Source organism: Sorex araneus, chromosome 5 (assembly GCF_027595985.1).
Source record: "Sorex araneus isolate mSorAra2 chromosome 5, mSorAra2.pri, whole genome shotgun sequence".
Taxonomy (NCBI): domain Eukaryota; kingdom Metazoa; phylum Chordata; class Mammalia; order Eulipotyphla; family Soricidae; genus Sorex; species Sorex araneus.
Genome location: NC_073306.1, coordinates 99,444,405 through 99,470,383, shown reverse-complemented (window position 1 = coordinate 99,470,383; position 25,979 = coordinate 99,444,405). Strand labels below are relative to the sequence as shown.

The window sequence follows — 25,979 nt, the reverse complement described above, 5'->3', positions numbered from 1 at the left end:
GGGGTGCCAGGGCACCAAATTTCTCGTAAGTGGCGATGACCTAGATATGTTTTCATTGTTACAAAGTTACAATTCATCATACTTGAGGTTCAGACATACAATGTTCCAGTAATCCCTTCACCAGAGTCCACTTCTCTCCACCAATGAATGTCCCCAGTTACCTACCTTCCCATTCCCTAGACTGTCTCTGGTCTGCACTTGATACTTCCTTTCAGGACTCCTCCAGAGGGGCCACTTTCCTCCACCAAAGTCTTATTGTACCCTCCCCTGACTGTTGCCTTTGGGCATGTTAGTCCTCCACTATGTTTCTTTATATATCTCACATAAATGTGAAATTTTTGTTCCTGTACCTCTCCCTCTGACTGATTTCACTCAACATGATACTTTCTTTTTTCTTTTTCTTTTTGGGTCACACCTGGCAATTCACAAGGGCTACCTCCTGGCTTTGCACTCAGGAGTTACTCCTGGCAGTGCTCAGGGGACCATATGGGATGCTGGGAATCAAACCTGGGTCAGCCACACGCAAGGCAAATGCCCTACCCAGTAGCAATACCTGTGCTATTGCTCCAGCCCCACAACATGATACTTTCTAGAACCATCTACATAGCAGAAAACTGTATGACTTCATGTTTTCTTATGGCTGAATGATATTCCACTGTTTAGATGTACCATAGTTTCTTTATCCAGTCATCTGTTCTTAGGCACTTGGGTTGTTTCTAGATTTTGGCTATTGTGAATAGTGCTACAATGAACATATGAGTGCAGGTATATTTTCTTCCTGTTTGGGGGAGTATATTCCAAGAAGTGGAATTGCTAGATCTTATGGAAGTTCAGTTCCTAGTTTGTTGAGAAGTATCCATATTGTTTTCTAAAAAGGCTGGACCAGCTAACCCACTAGCAGTGGATAAGAGTCCCAACCCCACCTCCTCCACTCCCCCATCCTGCCTGCATCCAGACCAACATGGGTTATTGTCCTTTTTTTTTTTTTCTTTTTGGGTCACACCTTGTGAGCATAGGGGTTATTCCTGGTTCATGCACTCAGGAGTTACTCCTGGCGGTGCTCGAGGATCCATATGGGATGCTGGGAATCAAACCTGGGTCGGCCGCATGCAAGGCAAACGCCCTACCCGCTGTGCTATCACTCCAGCCCCTGTTGTCCTTTTTTATTGTTTATATATATTTTTTGATGTGTGCCAGTCTTTATGGTGTAAGGTGATATCTCATTGTTTGTGAGGGGTTTTTTTGTTGCTGTTTTGTTTTTTTCTTAGTTTTTTGGGGGGCCACACCGATGAACTTCAGTGGTTACTCCTGGTTCTGCACTCAGTATTCATTCTTGGCAGTGCTCAGGGAATCATATGGCCCTGTTCCCTCTTTCATGCGTCTGTTGGCAGCTGTGGCAGGCTGGGGTGGAGAAGTGGCTTATAGCCATGAAATGCACGTGGCGGGTGAGAGAGTGCACACTGCCCCCTCCGCTCACTTACTTATTTTGTGATTTTCACAGTCTACTAAGTGCAGTGCTTGGGACTCCTTAACAGTGTTCAGAAAGCCATATGATTGGATCAAATCTGGGTCTCCCACATTCAGAGCATGTGCTCCAGCCTTTTGGAGCTCCCATACTGACTTCCAGGGTGGCTGTAACAAGTTGCATTCCCACCAACAGTGTTCAAGGCTCTCCTTTCTCCACCCCCTCTGCAGTTACTTGTTACTTCTTGTCCTTTGCCAATGATCCTTCTGACAGGTGTGAAGCAGCGGTGCAGCATGGTTTTGATTCCCATTTCCATGGTGATTGGAAAGGCTGAATACTTGGTATTGGTATTGATGTAGGCAGGTAGTTAGGGAAAGGCCCTGGATAATAAAACAGGTCGGCAAAAGTCCTGGGAGGAAAATTCCAAGGCTGATCCACTTTGTGGATATGGATGAGACCTTGAGCAGCGGACCCTGAGGAGATTGGACCCCTCCCCATGAAGGAAATTCCTCAATTTCCCCTGGATTGTTCCCTCAATCGATTAACTTTAGTGATTCAGCCCAAAGAAGACTATCACCACTCCCAACCCCTGATAACCTGCTTAGCAAGGGCCTTTTACTTAGGAAGAAGCCCCACTTGGTGGCAGGTTGGAGAAACCCTATAAAGGCCACCTTGAACACAGGAAGGGCGCATATGCTGCCAGAGCCCATGTGCTGCTTGTGCCCACGTGGCTATGCACATGTGTCGCCCGCATCTCCCTTCTTGAGATGTGTACTTTCATGCTTTCATGTCTAATGCTAGGATGTGTGTAGGGGTCTCTGCCCCGGAGGAGCCCGTGTTCTCTCTTGAGTGCATTACTCTCTCTCTCTTTCACTCTCTCCCCTTCCACACCTTAAAAAACCTCCAAATAAAATCTATTTATTCACTGCTTGTCTGCTCCTGAAATTCCTTTCTGCGAGGCGAGACAAGAACCCAGTAACACTGGGTCCCGGGTGGCAGAGGTAGATCAGGAGAAAGTGACTGTCTCTCTCCTCCCCGCTTCACATAAGTCATCTGTGGGACCCACCAACATCAGTATGTGTCCAGGTTTTTCTGCCATTTAAAAATGGGTTTATTTATTTCGTTGTCGAGTTCTTTATGTATTTTGGATAGTAGCCCCTTGTCAGATGTGATTTGTAAATCATGTCTCCTTTGGTAGGCTGCTCTTCATTTTGTTGGTAATTTCTTTTGCAATGCTGAAGACTTTTATTGAGTTCCCACTAGTTTATAAGACTGGGGGCGGTTCAAGAGTAGTGCCTCACACTGTGTATATGCCTCACACAGTGTGTATACCTCACCACACCAAGCACCAAAGTCCTAGTGCCATTCACGCAGTCACACTGATCCCTCAACCCTCTTCTCCCACTTTTTTTCCCCTTCCATTTTGGTAGCCACCATATTTTCAGAATCTATGAATTGTTTTTGTGTTTTGTTCATTTTGTTGTGGGTAATGGGTGAAGCAGGAAGCAAGGGAGAAACTCTCAAGAAAAGAGTGCTCCATTTCTCTGCTGGACATACCCCCATCACCTGGGGAAATTCCTGGCTTGAGTCAAGACTGGTCAAGTTGCTACTAGCACCTACCCAGCATGGACCTGAGCGTCCCACCGGCCGTATGAAGCAGCCCAAGATGTGCCTTAGGCCTGTTTGTTCTGTGCAGCCTGGGAGATGATTCCTGCATGGGCGCAGGATGGAGTGAGGATTTGCTCTTTGCAGAAAGGGAGAGTCAGCCCTGCCGTCCACACAGGCACTCCGGGAACTCTGCTTTCTCTTGAAGAAAAGTATTTTAGGAGGAGGCAAAATAGTGCAGCAGAACAGTTTTGTTTAAAGATTTTTGCTTCGAGAAATGTGAGGGGAGAGAGAGGTGCATGTTCGAGAGAATACAACTTCTCTGAAGGGGGAGAAGCCGACCTAGACCGGTTTTTGGGAAAAGCTCATATACAGTTTCTTTAAAGTGCCTTGGTCTGGAGTCCTCTGCATACATTAAAGTTAATCTTTAACTCAATCTTGTTATAAGGGGAAACAACCTTGGACTGTTTGGTTTTGGGGCCACACCTGGTAATGCTCAAGAGTTACTCCTGGCTCTGTACTCAGGACTCACTCCTGGCGGTGTTGGGGAATCATATAGGATACTGGAGATTGAGCCTGGGCTGGCCACATGCAAGGCAAGTGCCCTACCTGGAGTACTGATGTTGGTGGGCCCACGGGTGACTTATGTGAAGGGGGAGGAGAAGACGGTCACTTTCTCCCCCATCCACCTCTGCCATCTGGAACCCAGGGTTTCTAGGTTCTTGTCTCGCCTCACAGAAAGGAATTTCAGGAGTAGACAAGCAGTGAAATAAATAGATTTTTTTTGGAAAGTTTTTGAGGGGAAGATAGTAAGAGAGCGAGTGAGAGAGAGAGAGAGAGAGAGAGAGAGAGAGAGAGAGAGAGAGAGAGAGAGAGAGAGAGAGAGATGTGCTCAAGAGAGAACCCAGGCTTCTCCAAGAGGGAGAGAGACCCTAGACACATTCCAGCATTAGACAAGAAAGCATGAAAGTACACATCTCAAGAGGGAAGATGCAGATGACATGTGTGCTCAGGCGCCACATGTGCTCGGCCACGTGGGTGCAAGCAGCATATGGGCTTAGGCAGCATATGTGCGCTCTTTCTTTGTTCAAGGTGCCTTTTACAGGCTCTTCTTGGGTTGTCTTGATCTGGGACGTTCTGGAGTCTTCTTGGGGCTGAATCACTAAAGCTAATTGGATTAAGGAAGAGGTCCAAGGGTTTGAGGAACTTCTTAGGGAGGGGTCCAGTCTCCTTCAGGGTCCACTGCTGAAGATCTTATCAGGTCTGTTTTCTGTATCCACAGGGTGGATCAGCCTTAGAATTTTTGTTGACCTAAGTTTCATTGCTGAGGGCCTTTCCCTGTCTACCAGCCTATATCAGTACTATCTCTCCAGACCCCCAAACCTTGGATTCTTAATAGTCCTTTGATATTCTTTTTTAAAAACCCTCTTTCTTTCTTTCTTTCTTTCTTTCTTTCTTTCTTTCTTTCTTTCTTTCTTTCTTTCTTTCTTTCTTTCTTTCTTTCTTTCTTTCTTTCTTTCTCTCTTTCTTTCTTTCTTCCTTTCTTCCTTTCTTTCTCTCTCTCTTTCTTTCTTCCTTTCTTCCTTCCTTTCTTTCTTTCTTTCTTTCTTTCTTTCTTTCTTTCTTTCTTTCTTTCTTTCTTTCTTTCTTTCTTTCTTTCTTTCTTTCTTTCTTTCTTTCTTTCTTCCCTTTCTTTCTTTCTTTCTTTCTTTCTTTCTTTCTTTCTTTCTTTCTTTCTTTCTTTCTTTCTTTCTTTCTTTCTTTCTTTCTTTCTTTCTTTCTTTCTTCTCCTCCTCCTCCTCCTCCTCCTCCCCCCTTTGTTTTTTTTCTTTCTTTTTTGCTTTTGGGTCACAACTGGTGATGCTCAGGGGTTACTCCTGGCTCTGCACTCAGGAATTCTTCCTGGTGGTGCTCGAGGGCCATATGGGATTCTGGGAGCCAGTCTGGTTGGCCACATGCAAGGCAAACGCCCTCCCTGCTGTACTTACTCCAGCCCTGACCTTTCATGTTCTTGCTTAGTCTTTACATTCTCCTCTAGCTTCTCTTTTGATGGGGGTTCTCTTTCTCTGGGTTGTGCCTCAGTTTTTCCATCTCTAAAGAATTTTGTATTTGCATCTCGGAGAGGTATTATTCTCATGCCTTTTGCCTACTTCAGGATGAGGCATTTTCCTCTTAATTTTATTATTTCCAAAAATTCTCATTAACAGGGCTCCACTATCTAACTGCCCCCCAACATTTTGCTTTGGTTATTTATATTCCACACATGAGAGGAACCATCCTGTAATTATCTTTCATCCTCTGACTTGTTTTGCTTATCATAATTATCCCAAGTTCCATTTTATGTTGTCACATAAAGCAAGATTCCTACTTTTGTTTTGGGGCCACAACAGGAGATGCTCAGGGGTTGTTATTGGCTCTGCACTCAGGAATTACTCCCGACAGTGCTTAAGTGACCATTTAAAATGCCAGGTATTGAACCCATGTCAGCCACAGTACAAGTCAAGGCAAGAGTCCTAACTGCTGTGCTATCAGCCTGGACCTGAAGTCTTATTAAAATATGAGTTAATCTCAGAAATGTGAGGGATATCACATTGTGATTTTGAAGAAGTGTCTAGTATTATGCTAATTTTATTGGTAATTTTTGGTTTTTGTTGTGTGAATTTTTTTGTTTCTTTTCCTTAAAAAAAAATTCAGGATCGTGACTTACAAAACTGTTAAGATAGAGTTTTGTACATACAGTGTTTTAATGCCACATCCTCCACCAGAGGGTCCATTTCCTTCCACCAATGATGCATGGACCCCTTGTTCACTCCTAAACCCTACTTTGGTTAGCTCAGTTCTGTATATCAATTTTCAGGTTTTACTGCCTTTGACTATCTGTTACTCCTTAACTCCTTTGCTAAGTTTCTTTATGTCCCACATTATTCTGTATCTGTCCATCTACTTCTTGTCAATTTCACTTGTCAGGAAATTTCCCTTTAGTTTCAACCATGTAGTGGCAAATTATATGACTTTATCTTTTCTTATAATCAAGTATTGTATTACATTATGTGTGTGTGCATACATAGACACACACACACACACACACACACACACACTTTCTTAATACACTTAGCTCTTCTTAGACACTCGGGTTTCCAGATCTTGGCTATTGTGAATAGTCTTGCAATGAACATAGAAGCAAAATGCATTTTTTTTGGGGGGGGGGATTTGTTTGGGCTACATCCAATGATGCTCAGGGGTTCTTCCTGGATTTGTACTCAGGAACTACTCTTGCAGTGCTCAGGATACCATATGAAATGCAGGGATAGAATTATGTTGACCATGTGCAAGGCAAATTTTGCATTACCCATTCTACTATCTCTCCAACCCTGCAAAAATGTTCTTTTGAAAAGTGTTTTTGGAGCCTTGGGGTAGGTATTAAAAGTAGACATAATTATTCTTACCTTATTGCTTTGACTATGACTTCTAAAAATATTTGACAGTTATGGTGAAAGTGAATAAGAAATGGGGAATAAGAATCTTATTCCATGGGTTAGAGAGAGAGATAGTGTAGCTGATAGGTGAAATTTACACTGGTCAATGGATGGGTGTTGGAACATTATATGACTGAGACCTAACCCAATCATGAACCAAACTCAGCCTGAGCCCCATCAGGAGGGTTCCTGAGCTCAGCCAGGAATAAGTTCTGAGCACTGCCAGGTGTGGCCCACCCCCCAAATCTTATTCCAGATCTTAGGAAGAAAGCTTTTAGTTTTCCAACACTGAATACAAAGCTGTTTGTGTGTTTTAGGAATAAAAACTGGGGATAACTCCAAGTCATAGAATAGCATCCTATGCTAATTAGACCAGTCAGCTTTTTTAAAAAAGAAAAATCACTGCAACTTTTTTTTTTAAAAAGCATTTGTGGTGCTTTTTTTTTCTTTTTTTTTTTTTAAAGTGCAAATCCTGGAGCTGGAGCGATAGCATAGTGGGTATGGCATTTGCCTTGCATGCGGCCAACTGGGTTCGAATCCCAGCATCCCATATGGTTCCCTGAGCACTGCCAGAAGTAATTCCTGAGTGCAAAGCCAGGAGTAACCCCTGTGCATCGCCGGGTGTGACCCAAAAAAAAGCAAAAAAAAAAAAAAGTGCAAGTCCAGGATTTGACACACTTTATCTCTCCCCCACCCCCCTTCCCCACACACACACTGGAGGCTGTGGTGTGGTTGAAACCATAACACCCAGCATCTCACCCCTGGACCCCCTCTGTGGTGGTCACTGACAAACTTAAGGGTGGGTGCTGAGTCAACCAAGCAGTCACTCCCTGGAGTTGACATCACTGATGAAATCAAGGTGCAGGATTAGAAGCAGGGTTCTAAAAACCCCTGCTACAAAATGGTACCTTGGACTCTGATCTCTTGCTTGTGGGGCTGGGCGTAGGGTCACTGGGTGAAGCCTGATCAAGAGAGTGGCCTAAAGCCAGCCCCATTGCTCACTAGAGGAATATAGTCTGTGATGAAGCAGGAGTGGAAGGGTAGCATGTGAAGTGAATTTAATTGGTTTAAATCTCACCCATTGTAAACAGTGTTCCATCAAAGTAGATAATGGGATGGGAGGGTGTGAGGTAACATCAGATAAAAGGAAGCCTCCCATCTCCAGGCACTCGAAGGACTTGGAAAGTGCCTACACAAAGCACTTGCTCCGTAAATGTTTGTTTTTGATCTTGTGAAATGAACATCGTGGACCAGGGGCATGGCCTTCAGATATTAAACACAACTAACTTTTTAGTATGGAAATTATAATGCACTATTCTGTTCATTTAAAAAACTAGGCTGTAAGCTTTCCAGATGGTCATGGTCCTTCAGTTTAATAATTGACAAGGATAGATGTAGATTTAATTTGATAATTGACAAGGATACTAGAAAACTATTCTATCAGAAATGAGAGCTTGGGGTGGGGGGAGAGAGTCAGAGAGAGAGAGTGGAGGGAGGGAGAGAGAGAGGGAGTGAGAAAAAGTGCTTGCTATAGAGGCATGTGGGTGGGGAGGGGTGGGAGGGAAATTGCTGGAGATGTTGGTGGTGGGAAGTTTACACTGGTCAATGGATGGATTTTGGAACATTATATGACTGAGACCTAACCCAATCATGAACAACCTTGCAACTCTATCTCACTGATTCAATTTTTAAAAATTAATAATTTTTAATTTAAAAAACTGTCCAAAAGACATCAGAACGGGGGTGGGGGACAGCCTTTGTAGAAAATGATATTACTCTGAGAGGAATTGTCACAGGTTTAAAGGAGCTTGTCTGTCACTCTGTCACTTGGAAGCCCCGTTCCATGAGTGGTGCTGCCCCTTGTTTCATGCAGGTTGTGAATGTTACTGGAATTTCAGTTGGAACCGGCTTGGCCTCTGCTTGTGACACACTAATGTCGCAGGTAAGAATCATCCTTTGCTACAAACCATTTTTTTGTTGTTGGTTGCCTTTCATATTAGAAGATCGGGAGAGGCCCTGTCCTCTGCTTTGCTTTGTTTTGCCTTGATTTGTCAGGTACCTGCTGAATGCCCGTAACAAATCACCACGGACAACTTTGTAAATCACTGTATTTAAATAAAGTGTGCAGGGAAAACTTGTACATATGTAGGCCTTACCTATTTTATAATATATTATATGATATATTCCAAAATATATTAGCACAGAACTTTTTAATAAAGTTTTATTAATGACAGTTAAGATATGATTATTACCATAATGAGATCTAAGTACAAAATAAGATTTAATGCCACATATTTTAGAGTTCAGAGTTGAAAACTTATGTAAATGGGAATAGGCATTTTATTATTTACTTATTATTGTGTTAAATGGTTTCAGTTTTCTTACTTACATAGCTTAAAATATAGCAAACACAAATTTGCTTTTACGGATTTGTTTTCTGATCATTCTATTTGCCATTTCTTTAAGTTTTGTTGGAGCAAGAAATATGAGGTAAATTTGTTACATGCCTAAGGGGACAGGCTAGGGTGGAGGGGAAACTGGGAATACTGGTGGAGAGAAGGTGCTACCAGTCCTACCCCCCCACCCCCGACTCTGTGCTCATTCCTGTCTTTTGCAGTCTGGTTGCAGTCCCATCTTACTGGGCCTCCTGTGCTTACTCAGGTGAACATGCAGCTGTTTTTTTGTTTGTTTGTTTGTTTGTTTGTTTTGCTTTTTTGCTTTTTGGGTCACACTTGGCAATTCTCAGGGATTACTCCAGCTCTGCACTCAGGAATTACTCCTGGCAGTGCTCGGGGACCACATGGGATGTTGAGAATCAAACCCAAGTCGGCCACATGCAAGGCAAACACCCTCCCTGCTGTGCTGTCGCTCTGGCCCCCATGCAGATGTTCTTACCCCACATGGACACTCTCCATAGCACCTGGTCCTCTTCCAGTATCATGCGTCCCAGCACTCTCACCAACCCTCTGGCTTTTCCTTCTCAAGGTCCCTGTTCTTCTGCCTGCCCCTGAGGTCTTCCTCTCCCGAGAGGCTCCTGTGCCCCACCTACGGTGTGCTTCTTCCTCCATAGTTCTGTCTTCACTCATTGTCAGCAACTCAGTTTTCTCCATCTCCTGCGTGTGTCTCTCTTTTGAGGGCACATTCAAAAACTGATTGTGTTCAGACATCTCGGATACTCAGCTTACCCAGAACTAAGTTTATCTATCTTGTCCATTCTTGATCTGTTTCTTTCAGAATTCCTCTCTCAGGATTACCACACTGTACTGGAGAAAGAACCCTTCATTTTCCATCTCCATAAGTTAGCAAAATTATTTATTCCTAGTGATGTTGAATACCTAAATGTTTCTTGAATTTGCTCCCCCCCCTTTTTTTTTGGGCCTGTCACAGAGGTTGGAAGTCCTGGGCTGGCATGCTAACATCTTCAGAGGATTCCAGGAGAGGCAGATTCTGATCAGGGCATTTACCCCTGGCTCTGTCAGCTGTCCTGCCTATCTGGTCCAGAACCATAATGGTCTCCCTACTAGACTGAGCTGCGTAGAAAGGCTAGATCTCTCTCAGTCTTTGAATCCCTTTAGTTATTATTGTGCTTGCTATAATAGTGAATGCCTAGAAGTTTTTTGAACGAGTAAGATGGAGCAACCAGAAGGCTAGGCTGACTGGACGGATGGATGACTGGTTGGCTGGGTGAATGGTGAGTGGATGGCTGGATGGGTAGATGAATGGTGGGTGGGTGGGTGGATGAATGGCAGGTGGACAGGTGTGTGGGTATGTAATGAGTGAGTCCTGTCTTCAGTCAGAGCCTTGTGAGGGAGAGTGGGGATGGAATTACTCCCCAGGCGGCAGCACTGGAAGTGTAACTGTTGAGCTGTTATGTTCAGCTCTTCCACAGTTTGTGGGGAAAAATGTTTTTTATTGGTTAAGCTGTGTAATTTTAAAATAGACCTTGTCCCCCTTTTTTGTACCATTCTAAATTTTTATTCCTATAGCTTTTTTTAAAATTATGTATCTAGCTATTTCCCCACCTATCAATATATCACAGACGTCTTTTTATGCACTGAATATATTTCCAGAGTAGCACATTGTTTTCCAAATTGTAAAAAAGTTTTAAAAGATTATAAAGGTCGCACATGTATAGAAACTTAAGTTTGTTTAGAGAAGTAATCTTCTAAAGTGAAAAAAATCACTACCATTTATCCTCACTTCTAAAACTTTCCTATATTAGCTTTTTGGTGAGTGTTTTTCAAATATTTCCATTTATATACATTTCCACGCCTACATAATTCTGAAATCTACACATGGCTTCATTAGGTTTTCTTCCTGTTGCAGGCTGGTAGGTAGAGGTCCCTGGTAATGTATTCTGGGAAATAATAAAACTTAGAAAGAAATCGCCCAGCCCTGAGGCACCACAAACGCATGAGGAACTCATCCCTTTGAGACACGAATCCTGAGCTAACTAAGGCACCTCTCAGATGCTGAAATCCTAGGCCCACCCAGAGAAGTTTGTGTGGGAAACTCCGGAAAGAACCATAGGAGGAATGGTATATGATACCCCCCACTGAGAGCCAGTTGCTGTCTCATGCCCATGTTCTCTCTTGAAAAACTATCTTGCTTGCTAGTTCTCTCAAGCCTGGATTCTCCCATGAACTCTCTTCTTTGCTTGCTTGCTCTTTCCATTCGGGAAAAGGTAGTGTTCTCTCTTGAACATGCATTCCTCTCTCTCTTCTCTATTCCTAAGTAAATTGAATTCATTAAAATTATTTTAGTTCAGGGGGCTGGAGCAATAGCACAGCGGGTAGGGCGTTTGCCTTGCACGCGACCACCCAGGTTCAATTCCCAGCATCCCATATGTTTTCCTGAGCACCGCCAGGAGTAATTCCTGAGTGCAGAGATAGGAGTAACCCCTGAGCATCTCCGGGTGTGACCCAAAAACAAAACAAAACAAAACTATTTTAGTTCACCATTTCACCTCCTCCTGAAATTCTTTTCTGCAAGGAGAAGCTTCTGACCCAGAGTGCTGTGTCCACGTCAGGACGGGCATCCCTCTCCTGCAGAGAGCGGTCCCTTGCCCCAGCAGAGTTGTGCTCCCTGATAATCAGGCAGCGGGGCCTATCACCCAAGCTGTGTAGAACAGGTGGGCTCCAGGCGCAGGGCGACGGCTGCCTCATGGGGCCGGTGGGACACCAGCCTCCAGGCTTAAGTGCTCTTGGCAGCTGTACTGGCCCTGCCCCACGCTGGGGCGTTTCCTGGGGTACCTGAGGGGTTCTAGCAGAGAGGTGGACGCTTCCCCTTCTTCCACACTCTCCCTCATCCCCCCCTTTACCGGGCCACCAACAGCACTCCACTGTGTTCTGGAGAACTCTGTTTCAGTGGAAGAGATGTAGACTTTCCTTTTTGTATTAATGTAATATTTTATAATATATCATTTATATGTCCATTTTGTTATTAATTTGCCTCTGACAATACTTCAAATATTTTATGATTTTTAAAGAGACAACCGTAAGTAACAAAGTGGTCACCTGGAGGAAAAGAAGCGTGTTAAGAAATGAGGCCAAGGGGCCGGAGCGATAGCACAGCGGGTAGGGCGTTTGCCTTGCACGCGGCCGACCCAGGTTCGATCCCCGGCATCCCATATGGTCCCCCAAGCACTGCCAGGAGTAATTCCTGAGTGCAGAGCCAGGAGTAACCCCTGAGCATCGCTGGGTGTGACCCAAAAAGAAAAAAAAAAAAAGAAATGAGGCCGAGCAGGCCTGGGAGCTAGTCCAGCGCTGGGGCTCGCCTTGCGCATGGCTGACCTGTGTCTGGTCTCCTTGTTAGGACTGAGACTACCCCTCAGTATTCAGAGAGACAAAGAGTCCAGCGGGATTGCAAAACACACACTGAGACTTTATTATTCCAGCTAGCTGGGACCGAGCTGTCCTGCCAAAGCAGGAGGCCAGAGCTCGACCCTGGGGGCTTACAGCAGAGGTCTTATATAGCCATCCTGGGCACACAGGCCTTAGGAATAGGCACAAAGATAAACAATTCCAAAGGCACAAATAACTTCAAACATTTCATAAATGAACAAAAGCATACAGGAACAATATATCAAGAAAACATTCCCAATTAGGGAGTCATTCCCAATTCCCATACATCAAGAAAGCAACTTAGTTAGACACTTATCAGTTAGACACAGGATACAAGACAAGGGTGCATCGACTTCTGTCTGTGTAAATACTAGTTAGTACCTTTATTCCCTTAGCTCAGTCTTATATCCTTCATGGCCAGAGCTGCTTCCCACCAAGTGGTACTGTTAACCAATTAGTTCAGTTAAGTCAAATATCCTTCCTGGCCTGAGTTGTCTCCTACAAACTTTATGGCCAAAGTGAGAAGAGGCAAGTTAGCCGCTTCTCACATCCCCCCTTTTCTATGATCATACTGAAGAATCTGCCTCTCACACCCTGAACCCGGTGGGCAGTGACCCCTGACCTCAGAGGCCTGAGGAGTGAGCCCTGGGCACTGCCAGGTGTAACCCCAAACCTGAATAAACAGGAAGTGAGGCGAGGGTTGTGTGGCTCCCTGCAGCCCGCCCTGCCCTTCTGTTTCCCTCCTGCTGCTGCCCACGCGTGGTCCCCTCCATTGCGGCTCTGACACTCCTCACCCCAGCTCAGCCCCTGCCTGAGCCCTCGCACTTGGGTGTCACTGGGCCCACTGTTTTCCCCAGCTGGCTCCGGCCCGGGAGGCTGGTGGGGCCTCCCCTCTCCCCTGCAGGTGTGGCCAAGGCCTCGCCATCCCAAGTTTAACAGTTGTGCTCTGTTTCAGACCTCTCCTTCCTGGCTTATTTTTCTCACTCCTCCCACCTCACAGTGTAAAACTTGGCTAACTCCCTTTGTTGCTTGATCTGCGTGTCTGCTGGGCAGATCCCTGAGGCAGGACCCTGAGGCCGGCCCTTCTAGAGTAAGAGCTCAAGAAATGCTTGCTGACCGTGGGCCCCTTGCACAGGCCCCGCCAGTGCCCACCCCGGCCAGTGGTGGCAGTTCTAGAAACGGCTCTGAGTGTGCAAGCGTATCTGAGATGCCAGGGGGTGAAGGAGCTCCTGGCTGGCGAGGCTCGGGCTGGGCTGGCGCCATGACAGGAGAGGCCGGCCGGCTCCTGCAGGTGTCCACAGCGACTCTCCCTGTTTGCTCTCTCCAGTCCTTCGGAGGCAAGAACCTGAAGCGTGTCGGGGTCCTGCTGCAGAGAGGGATGCTCATCCTGCTTCTGTGCTGCCTCCCATGCTGGGCGCTCTTCCTGAACACTGAGCACATCCTCCTGCTCCTCAGGCAGGACCCTGAAGTCTCCAGGTCAGCTGCCCTGAGCCATAACCATTGTTCCTGTGCCCACCTCTGTCCAGCTGCCTGGATGTGGCGGGAGGAGCCTGGGGGCCGGGAGTGTGGCCATACTTGTTGGAGCCATTGCCTTCAGAGACCAAGATTAGAGCCGATGATAACCTGGCCTGCCTCCTCTGGCACCTCCCTTTTGAAATGTGGCAAACATAGGGAATGTGCTTTTTATTTGTTTGTTTGGGCGGTGCTCAGGGCTCATTCCTGGCGGGGAACAGGGAGTCGTGTGGAGTGCAGGGATTGGACCCGTGTTGGGTGCTTGGCTCGCGCCTTACCTGTGTCGGCCCTGGAGGGGATGTTCTTGGCAAAAGGAGAGTCAAAGCACAACTGTCTTTGCTTTTTTTTTCTCAGAGCCCATGTGCCTGGGAGACATGGCTACAAGAAGCATCTCTCCTTTCCAAAAAGCTGGTCTGGCTTCACCATAATAGCCACAGTTGTGACTTTCATGAAAGGGTTCTGGATTTTGCTGGATCTGAGTCTGGTTCATTTTGCATGTACATTCCATGAATGAGCTGAAAGTGTCAGGTTGCTTGATTTTTCTAGTAAGTCCTGCCTTTGGGAAGCCTGATGCAGTGGTGAGAACAGCGCTTCCCAAAGTGGGCCATTTCTCCACTTCCCTGAGCCCTACCTGCTCTAAAGCAGGGTTGATGGAACAAAGGATGAGGGGCCAGTAGTAGTGTTGAGCACACTTTTGGGAATTCTTCCTGTTTGTTGGCATAAAGAAGGTACATTTTCAGGGAGTTGCTCTTTGTTTGTTCATTTTTTCCTTGAAAAGGGGGCAGCAGGTCAAGAAAGTTTAGGAGTCTCTGGTTAGAATCTCTGGTTATAGAAAAAGCACTTGAAATTGTTATTAAATTTGTATTATGTCAATTGGTTTTAATTTCTAAAAAATAACTCTGTAAACCCGAATGCCCAAGAACAGACAAATGGATAAAGAAACTATGGCACGTCTGTACAATGGAGTACTATACAGCTGTCAGGAAAAATGAAGTTATGAAATTTGCCTATAAATGGATGGGCAGGGAGAGTATCATGCTGAGTGAAATGAGTCAGAAGGAAAGAGACATATAGACATATAGAATGACTGCATTCATTTGTGGTATATTATATATACATATACATATTAGAAGAGTAATATCCATGGCCAGGGTAAACAGAGATTAGGAGGACTGGTCAGTGGTTGGAACTACAAGTGTGTGTGGGACTGAGGGTAGGTAACATAGAGAAGAGATCGCTATGACAATAATAACTGGGAATGATCACACTGGACAAGATCTGAAGGTTAAAAGTAGGTAAGGGATATTCTTTTTTTTTTTTTTTTGCTTTTTGGGTCACACCTGGCAATGCACAGGGGTTATTCCTGGCTCTGCACTCAGGAATCACTCCTGGCGGTGCTCAGGGGACCATATGGGATGCTGGGAATTGAACCCGGGTCGGCCGCGTGCAAGGCAAACGCCCTACCCGCTGTGCTATTGCTCCAGCCCCCGTAAGGGATATTCTTGATAACCTTTTAGTATCAATAATGCAAGCCACAATGCCCAACGTGGGCGGGGGAGAATAAAAGAATCTGCCATAGAGGCTGGGGTGGGGGCAAGGGGTGTTGTGAGGGAACCTGGGGACACTGGTGCCCAAAAATAACTGGTAGAGAGATGGATGTTGGGATACTGTATGACTAAAATTCAATCATGAACAGCTTCATAATGCTCTAAAAATAAATAAAATTAAATAAAAACAACCCCCCCAAAAAGGAACAAAAATAACTGTGGATTCAGTTTGAAGACAGTATAGCCTGTAATTGATTTACTATTAACTGCTGGGTTTTTTTGTTGTTCTTTATTTCAGGATTGCCCAAATTTATGTGATGATTTTTATTCCTGCTCTTCCTGTGAGTGTTGCAAGATACTCTTGCATTTCGGTACATAAAGCAGCTTGTGTTTTGTGTGCATGCCCTATTCCCTCCTTTGTTTATCTGAGTGCTTATCCTATTGGTCTTCCCTACATAATTCTCAGAGCTTGTACCATTCTGATGTCCAGCAGCTGAAGTTAAATGCAAACACTGAGATAAAGAAGGAAGAAAGTTTCTTCCCCCCTCTTTAGTTACTTTTGAATGCAAATTAATCTGAATGTTCCCCTGAGACTTCTCTGGAATTTTAGAAGGGATGAAGTAGATGGGGGTGTGTGGGGGGGAGCAGGTGAAGAGTAATGGCCTTTTATTGGTACCCAAATCCCAGATTTAGGTACCAATAATAGCAAGTACCCTTGTAATTGTACTGTCTCTTGGGGACCACTCTGGAAAGTGCCTAGTGTTTGTGCAGTGTGACTCTGATTGTCTAAATAATAGAGGATATCCTTTATGAAAGTACAGAACTGAAGGAAATGGTTGGAATTACACTTTTGTATTAATGCTTGTTTATCTATTTCATTTTCTAGGCCGTGTTTCTATTCCAGCTGCAAACAAGATATTTACAAAGTCAGGTACAGATTCTTTTTATGTTTTTATTCCATAATACTGGAAATTTATACTCTCTATTCTTCATGAGTTATCCATAAAAGCAACTCACAATTTCCCCCCTGCTGCACCATCCGAGCTTTTTTTCTGGGAGATGAGCTGTGGGGTGGAGGGTGCGTTTTGCCATCCAAGGAGAGATGATGATGATGATGATGATGATGATGATGATGATGATGGTGTCAATCTGTCACACTCCTCCAGGCCACCTCTTGTTTCTGCAGCTCCTCTGGCTTTGACCAAAGTCAAAGCCTAGGCCCGCCTCCTCTGGGAACCTCCATTTTGGTCTTGTGGCAAACACAGAGAATATGCTTTTTGTTTGTTTGGGCAGTGCTCAGAGCTTACTCCTGGCTCTGTACTCAGGGATTCCTCCTGGTGGGCTCAGGGGACCATATGGGGCAGCAGGGATAGAACCTGGGTTAGCTGCATGCAAGGCAAACATTCCACCTACTGAACTATAGATGTGGTCCCTATATTCATTCCGATCTATATTTTTTCACACCATTGAGCTGATTTGCTTTTGAAAAATGTTTATGTGTTTTTATTTGGGAGATTTTAGGGCATCATCATGCCTCAGGTTATTATTGGGATTGTAGCGAATGTCATCAACGTGGGCATGAACATCCTACTGCTGTACGTTCTGGACCTTGGAGTGCTGTGAGTAGTGGCCCGTTCGCTCAGCAAATCTAACTAGTCTTCTGGTGTTGGGTCCCATGCCTAGGGCAGGGTCACAGGAAGTGACGCAGCTAGTAGGAATACCAGGAGGTGCCCCGGTTCTCTGACAGTTCAGGTAGGCAGTCAGGCCCTGGAACACTGGCCCAGGCTGCTGGGAGAGAGCAGTGGCAGCATGAGTCTGCGGAGAGTGGGGAGAGTGTCCTGGGAGAGTGCGCATGAGAACTACACCCACATGTTGAAGTGGCATTAGGTTGGAGAGCACTGCGAAGCCTTGAGGGGTAACCAGAGGGAAGGCAAGGGGAGACGGATGTTTCTGGAGATTCTCCCAGTGTCTCTGAACTACACAGAATGGAATCAAATTTCGTCTTTATGAAGCTTGAGAATTGAGAGTTTGAGAAGCTCAACTCGGATTGCCCCCCTGATCCCACCTGTTAGTCCCTCAGCCCCTTGACAGCTGTCAAACGCTCTGGCCCTTTTGACTGTGGATCCTGCCAGCAGTCCTGTGAACCTGTGGTTTATAGGTGCTTTAGAGCAGTTTGTTTCTAAAGGAAACTCGTTTAGTGAGTCACTTAAAAAATGAAATACAGGGGGCTGGAGTGATAGCACAGCGGCTAGGGCATTTGCCTTGCACACGGCTGACTTGGGTTCGATTCCCAGCATCCCATGTGGTTCCCTGAGCACCACCAGGGGTAATTCCTGAGTGCAGAGCCAGGAGTGACCCCTGTGCACCGCCAGGTGTGACCCCCCCCAAAAAAAATGAAATACAGGACCCAGAATACCTTAACCAGTACAGTGGTTAAGGTACATGCTTTGTGTGGCCCTGCAGATCCTCACCAGAGTAACAGGTAATTCTAGCACCAGCGGGCCCAAGCTGGAGTGATAGCACAGCGATAGGGTGTTCGCCTTTCATGCGGCCAACCCGTGTTCAATTTTTCTGCCCCTCTCGGAGAGTTTGGCAAGCTACCCGTGGCGTATTGGATATACCAAAAACAGTAACAATAAGTCTCACAATGAGAGACGTTACTGGTGCCCGCTCAAACAAACCGATGAGCAATGGGATGACAGTGACAGTGACAGGGGGCCCAAGCGGTGTCTCACGGCCGAGCAGCCCCACATCCTTGGGCCCTTGCATTCACCAATGTCAAGAATGGCCTCCTGGCCCTCTGAGCACTGCATGGGATGTTCCTGCACCCCATCCCCCAACCCCCCCGCAACCCAGCAAGAAATATGTGTTGAATAAAATGCAATCAAGTAGGAAATACAAGGTAATCCAGGATAATTTTCATAAGATTTTTGTTCCTTAAAAATTTTTTTTCTTGGGGCCGGAGCTATAGCACAGCGGGTAGGGCGTTTGCCTTGCACGCGGCCGACCCGGGTTCGATCCTCTGCATCCCATATGGTCCCCCAAGCACCGCCAGGAGTAATTCCTGAGTGCAAAGCCAGGAGTAACCCCTGAGCATCGCTGGGTGTGACCCAAAAAGCAAAAAAAAAAAAAAAAATTTTTTCTTAAATTTTTTGGCCACACTCTGATTTGCTCATAGCTTAATCCTGGCTCTGAGCTAAGGGGTCACTCCTAGGGATGCTCAGAAAACCACATAGAGTGCTGGGGATTGAACCCAGGTAGGCTGCAAGTATGGCAAGTGCCCTACCCACTGTACTATCTCTCTGGCCCCAAGACTTTTGTTTGTATGGGGGCTGTTTATACATATTAATGTTGATACTGGTTATTTATAATTAGTTACACCAAGAAAAAAACTGCACAATTTGGAACATAAGACTAATCAGTAATAATAATAATAATAATAATAATAGTAACAATAATAATAATAAAACATGTGCAGCATCAGCATCTGTTTATGCCAGAACACTGAGTGAGCCTTTTTCAGGGCTGATGGTCTGTGGGCTGGTGATCCACGGGTACACCGAGCAGCGCCCACCTTGTGTTCCAGAGAATCTCAGAACCAGCTTTCTGGGCAGATACACAAAGGACAGTTTGGGAATAGATGCGTAAGAGAAGAAAATATAAAAATGGATCAATAAAAGATAAAATGTGAGGATTTATCAGGAACGTGAACTAGAGAAATGGAAGAGAAAACAAGCTGACAAGCTGGGCTTGGTTATAATGTGTGGTGATTTCAGGTCATCTATTGAGGATAATTTGTAGTTATTTTATATATACATATATATATATATTATATTGCTTTTTTGGTCACACCCAGCAATGCTCAGGGGTTACTCCTGGCTCTACACTCAGGAATTACTCCTGGTGGTGCTTGGGGGACCATATGGGATGCCGAGGATCGAACCCGGGTCAGGCAAGTGCAAGGTGAACGCCCTCCCCGCTGTGCTATTGCTCCGGCCCTGTATTTATTTTATAAATGAAAATGTGTTTATTATAATCTGAAATATAAAACTACTGTGACCTAGATCAGCATTGTGAACACAGTAGCTGCTTGGTAGGTCCTTTTGACCTTTGTGTACTTAAGACTTGATTTGATGGGTTCTTTAAGTGAAGGACAAGGCTTAGTGCTACATTTTTATGTCTCTTTGTTCTTTCACTGATGAATGGTAACATTTGGTTCTTCCAACTTTGAGTTTGATGAAAAAAATAAATAAATAAATAAACAAGTCTGTTAGCAATGGAGAAGGGTTTTAAAATATCCAGAGAATGAAATTGCAGAAGCTTAATAGTTGTGATTCTTGCATAGGTAATGACAACCTTTTCTTCTACAGAGGATCTGCCTGGGCAAACACAACTTCCCAGTTCTTCTTGTGTGCTCTTCTGTTCCTGTACATTCGGTGGAAGAAAATCTACATCAGCACCTGGGGAGGTATGAAGAAACTGATGCCTTCCTTCCTTCCTTCCTTCCTTCCTTCCTTCCTTCCTTCCTTCCTTCCTTCCTTCCTTCCTTCCTTCCTTCCTTCCTTCCTTCCTTCCCTCCCTCCCTCCCTCCCTCCCTCCCTCCCTCTCTCCCTCCCTCCCTCCCTCCCTCCCTCCCTCCCTCCCTCCTTCTCTCCTCCTTCCTTCCTCGGAAAGGCAGCTTTTGTTTACAGAAAACTGCTCACAGCTCCTGGCTTTAAGAATAATGAATGAGGGGCTGGAGAGATAGCACAGCGGGTAGGGCGTTTGCCTTGCACGCGGCCGACCCGGGTTCAAATCCCAGCATTCCATATGGTCCCCTGAGCACGGCCAGGGGTAATTCCTGAGTGCAGAGCCAGGAGTAACCCCTGTGCATCGCCAGGTGTGACCCAAAAAGCAAAAAAAAAAAAAAAAAAAAAAAAGAATAATGAATGAAAATGAAAGTAACAAAATTCTGCTTGGGACCTGAGCAATAGTGCTGTGGGTAGAATGCTTGCTTCATATGCACCCTACCAACCCAGGTTCAATTCCCAGCACCATGGTTCCCTGAGTTCCACCAGGAATGATCCCTGAGTGGTAAGCTAGGATAAGCCCTGGGCACCACTGGCTGTGGCCCCTAAACAAACAAATAAAATTGTCCTTGTTCCTTACAAATCACCCTGTGTCTGTTACAGTGAAGTTTGAGGACTGGAGATAGTTCAACTGGTGGAGCAGGAGCTTAGCATATGCAAAACCTGGAGTTTGACAGGCATCCTTACCTGGACACTGTTACCTGACCCTGGTAACCCCGAGTATTGCTGGACCAGATCATTGCTGGCAGCATCCCCTGTTCCAAACAAACACACAAACAAAAGCCTTATCACTCGGGTGAACAGATATCAAACTATCTTAAACAATCAGTACAAAGTGGCCTAAATATCTAAAATATCCTTTCCAGGTATTCATAAACTTATATAAATTACATAAAGCTTGCCATTTTAATCATTTTTGAATGTAAAGTTCAAAATAATATTAAGTACTTAATAAAATATTAAGTACATTGACAGTGTTGTGCAAACCATCACCACCAACTATTCCAAACCTCATCAGCCCTTCTGAGAACTGTACCCACTGGGCACTATCTTCCTATTTCCCTTCCCCCTGCTCTGAACCTCTGACCAGCTTCTGTCTCTTTTTGTTCACTCTGTCCTCTGAAACTCCGCTGACCTCTTTTGCTTTGGTAGTTTTCTTGTGAATTCTTTTTTTTGTTTGTTTTCTATATCTTGGATCACGCCATGTTTCAATACATAGACTTTTAGGGGCCGGAGCGATAGCACAGCGGGTAGGGCATTTGCCTTGCACGCGGCCGATCCGGGTTTGATCCCCAGCATCCCATATGGTCCCCCAAGCACCTCCAGGAGTAATTCCTGAGTGCAAAGCCAGGAGTAACCCCTGAGCATCGCTGGGTGTGACCCAAAAAAAGCAAAAAAAAAAAAAAATACATAGACTTTTTTACCCCTTCTTCTCTAATTTTGATGCCCGTTTCTTCCTTTTTTGATTCCTTTAGCTAGTACTTCAAATACAGCATTGTCTAGATGTACTAAAAGGTAGTATAGTTGTCCTGTTTCTCACTTTAGATATAAAAGAGCCAAGTAAATACTTAGAAGTACAAACTATAATTGCTAAAAATTGAAGCAGTAATTAAGGAGAATTAGATTAAGACACAGCTTAAGGGATAGTTAGAAAACAGAGAAGAGAAAGTCTAAGAACAATGCAGAGAGCTGCAGTGAGGACAACAGGGCAGAGAGATGAGAAATAGAAGATTAGAGCACAAAGAGAAGAACAGTTTGAACTGGGGAGTAAGCAGCTGAAGAAAGGGCTATAAGCTGCACAATTGAATATGAGCCTTCCTTGAGGCTCAGCAAGTTTGCCAAATGCCCATGAGATAAACTGTTTCCCTGGAGCCTGTCCCCAGATGGGCTTGATGTAAAGCACGTGCTTTACCTGCAGGGGGCCTGGGTTTGAGCTCTAGCACCCCTATCCCCCAACCCCAAAAAAGAGAATTTGTTTACAACTTCTCAGGTGGGTGGAGTGCATGCTTGGATGTGGTTTGCCCGGGTCCAGTCAATATCCGGTACAGTATGGTCCAGGGGTAGGACATATGCCTTGCACAGGTTCGATCCACTACATCCCATATGGTCTCTCAAACCTGCCTGGAGTAAGCCCTGAGCACTGCTGGGTATTTTTGGATTTTGGCCCAGAAACAAATAAAATAGATCCAGTAGTCTGGTCCCCGGAGTCACCCCTGAGCCCAAGTTTCAAGTGAGTCCTAAGCACAGAGCTGAGAGTAGCCCCCAAGTACCACCGTGTATTGGCTTTCAAACCAATAATAATAATAATAATAATAATAATAATAGAAGTTTTAAAAGGGGCCAGGGAGCTAGTATAGTAGATAAGGTGCTTACCTTGCATGTGACCAGCCCAGGTTCAACCCCCAACATCCATATGGTCCCACTGAGCCCCACAGCTAAATAGGGACACTGTAGTCCATGTGCGACTCTTTCCGTCTCAATCCTCACTGCAACAAGGGGAAGAAGAAAATAAATTTTAAAATAACAGGCTGAACTTACAATAACAATGACATGATAGCCCAGACTGGGGAGAGGGATTTGAAGTGTGCTATCTCATGGGGAAGAGGCCAAAGATGAGAAAAAGCGTTTGCAGAAAATGACCGGAGCATTGTGGTTGCCTGTTCAGCTTTCTCTTGGAAGCTCCTCATTGTCATTCAGGAAGCTACAGTTCTTTGCACCCTAGTACTGAACTAGGATTTAAGTTGCAGGAGCCAGTTATGTAAGCTTTTTTTTTTTTTTTTTTTTTTTTTTTTTTTTTTTTTTTTTGCTTTTTGGGTCACACCTGGCGATGCACAAGGGTCACTCCTGGCTCTGCACTCAGGAATTACCCCTGGCGGTGCTCAGGGGACCATATGGGATGCTGGGAATCGAACCCGGGTCGGCCGCGTGCAAGGCAAACGCCCTACCCGCTGTGCTATCACTCCAGCCCCAGTTATGTAAGCTTTTAATGGTTAACTAGATTGAATGGTTGTATTTTTAACTTACAGTTGAATGCATCCTAATGGGTACAACAAATGTACTCCCGCTTTCTGACCATTTGGTGAGGGAGGGACAGCGTGTGAAGTAGCTGGAAAAGAAATGCTTGTTTCCTTCCCATTCTCCAGGCTGGTCAAAGGAATGTTTCCAGGAGTGGGGCCCCTTCATACAGCTGGCGATTCCCAGTATGTTCATGGTATGCATCGAGTGGTGGACCTTTGAGATCGGGACCTTACTTGCAGGTTCGTCAACAGTTCAGTGGGAAACTAACAACCTGCTCATCATGGATGATCAAAGCTTTCCCAGAATCTTAAGGACTTCTTCTCCTTCCTCTTTATTTTATTCAATTAATTAGTTTGTCTTTTGGTTTTGGGGCCACACTCAGCAGTACTTAGGGTTCACTCCTGGTGATGTTTGAGAGATCATATGGGGTACCGGGGATCAAACCCAGGTCAGCAGCATGTATGGCAAGTGCCTTACCCTCTGTACTCTCACTCTGGATCCCCCTGCTTCATTTTGGCAGGTTCTCATGGAAGTTTTCAATATTGGTTTAAATCCTCGGTGTACTTGAAGCATATTCAAGTGGGGAGGGGGCTTTAGGTCTTCTGCCAGTCTTCATTCATGGAATCAGAAAGGGAGAACACTTTCAGGTTTGCTAACATTGGGGTTTGGATGGAGCTGGAACAATAGTACAGCATGTATAGTGGTTGGCTTGCACATGGCTGATTCAGGTTCCATCCTTGGTACCCTAAGTGATCCCCCAAGCTTCACCAGGAAGGATCCCTGAGTGCAGAGCCAGGAAGCAGCCCTGAGCACCATTAGGTGGCCCAAAGACAAAAAAAAAAAAAAAAGGAAAAAGAGAAAGAAAAACCAAAGTAGGAGAATGAAAACCCCACATTTAGGTCACAGACTCTTGGCTCATGTTCTACTTCAGCTGATATTTGCTAGACATCATAACACATTTTTAAGATATTTGCAAAATGAATAATTTGTTTCTGATTTAAATACAATCTCTATTTCTATCAAAACTAGAATAGTCGGTCAAAAGTATTCACCAAGTTATGTTGCTAGTGAAGAAGGAGAAAAGACTAGGCTAGGAGTGATAATAACTGATGCTTGGGTCTCTGTGTCTGTGGAAACTTGAAGTCCCTCAGTTCTATAGGAACCCCATCGCTGCCTTTCCTTTTATTTCCATGCTTGACCCACAGTCTCCTGAGAATGAACTGCAATTCTAGGAAACTCATTATTTTCTACTTAAAGCCTAGTGGTTTTTATTCTGGTGGAGTTGGGGCTTGTAATGACTGTGTCATATTTTGCTGCCTGAGTTCTTGGCAGCTCCTGGGACAAGCTGTCTGCAGTTCTCGGTGAAGACAGTGAATTTTTCCAATGTGTGGTTATACTACTGGGAGCAAGCTTGGCTTCTCTGACATTTGGATGTATTCTTGTTCCATAAGGGAAATGTTTGCTTAAACTCACTTTCTATGTGTATTGAGTGTGTGTACATGTGTGTCATTTCAGGACTGATTAATGTGACAGAACTTGGAGCCCAGGCCATCATTTATGAACTGGCCTCTGCAGCTTACATGGTAAGGTCCTTCATGGTAAGAGTCACCCCTTTCCTTGAACAAAGGCAGTTGGGTCATAATCATTGCATTCACTCGGTGTACACGGTGTCAAGTACCCACCACGTTGTGTACCAGAAGAGAAGGACCAGATGACATGAGAATAAATGAGCACAAAGACAACAGAGAATATACTAGGACATTCTCCTGGTTTGGGAGTCGGACATACTAGACTGAAGTCCTGGCTATGCTGTTATCCTACTTTGTGACCATGGGTCATTACTTAATCTTTCTGAGCTTTGATGGCTTCATAAAAAAAGAGAAAAACAAATACCTCCCTAGTAGGTAAAGAGTAAATATGCTAATACCTGTCAAATTCTTAGAACAGTGCCTGGTGTATCTGTTAAGCAGAGTGGAGTTGCAGCTTGGGTCCATTGAGACTAAGATGGGGACACTGTTGCCTTCTTATGCCTTGTGGTTCAGTAGGGACAGATAAACAAGTAAATATAGGAATAAAATTAATACAGGCATAGGTGGCATGCACCAAAAGGGAAAAAAATGTCTGATATGATTAAAAACAGAAACTGACACTTTCTGTAGAGATTGTCAGGAATGACAGTCAGGAATGTGTCTGGACTGGCCATGTGCTGAGAAGCTATAGGAGAGGAGCATCAGCACGGGAGGCCAGAGCCAGGCTCCAGGAGGGGAAAGAACTCTTGGTGTGTCGGGCCCTGCTGAGGGTTTGTGAGGAAAGAGGTGAAGGCCGTGCTGCTGGTGCCGTGCAGACACAGTGCAGAGAACAGGTTGGGGTGGAGAGGCAGGGGAGGGGTGCTGGAAGGAAGTGTGGGAACCGCCTTGCCGGGCAACTCAGAGGCTTCTGGGCAGACTCCTGTGCTGTGGAGACAGATGACAGGACAGGACATACTCCATGTTCAGGTGTGAAAACAAGGCAGGGAATGGGAAGAGCACGAAATTACCCTCGGGTTTCCAGTTTCAACTATGCCCAGTGAGTGGTCTCTCTTGTTCTCTCTCTCCCTCTCCCTCTCCCCCCCCTCTCTTTCCTCTCTCTCTCTCTCTCTCTCTCTCTCTCTCTCTCTCTCTCTCTCTCTCTCTCTCTCTCTCTCTCTCTCTCTCTCCCCCCCCCTCTCTCTCTCTCTCAAGTGAGGGTTTGCGTTTGTTTCGCTTCTTGCATGGAAAAACCTTGAGCTTTTGAGAAGCTTGTGGCAAACAACACCTGCCCAGGAACTCTCTTTCTTTTGTTTTTGGCCCACACCCAGCATAGGATTAATAGGGGACCACTCCTGGTTCTCAGGGGTGGCCGGAATGGGGGAACTATGTGATGTGAGGGATTAGGTAACTCTACCTTTTTTTCAGATCTTCTTTTAT

General features: G+C 45.2%; 1 protein-coding gene across 2 annotated transcripts in view; it reads left to right on the top strand.

Annotated features, from left to right (window-relative positions):
* The window catches only part of LOC101539297 (multidrug and toxin extrusion protein 2-like), a 58,141-nt gene that overhangs the window by 986 nt on the left and 31,176 nt on the right, over positions 1–25,979 (top strand). For both annotated transcript variants that reach the window (XM_055139383.1, XM_055139382.1), the window contains exons 3-10: positions 8,420–8,488; positions 13,717–13,865; positions 15,747–15,789; positions 16,335–16,379; positions 16,970–17,067; positions 19,819–19,916; positions 23,160–23,273; positions 24,550–24,617. In XM_055139383.1, coding sequence (XP_054995358.1) covers positions 8,420–8,488; positions 13,717–13,865; positions 15,747–15,789; positions 16,335–16,379; positions 16,970–17,067; positions 19,819–19,916; positions 23,160–23,273; positions 24,550–24,617 — 684 coding nt within the window. The remainder of the gene's footprint in view (positions 1–8,419; positions 8,489–13,716; positions 13,866–15,746; positions 15,790–16,334; positions 16,380–16,969; positions 17,068–19,818; positions 19,917–23,159; positions 23,274–24,549; positions 24,618–25,979) is intronic.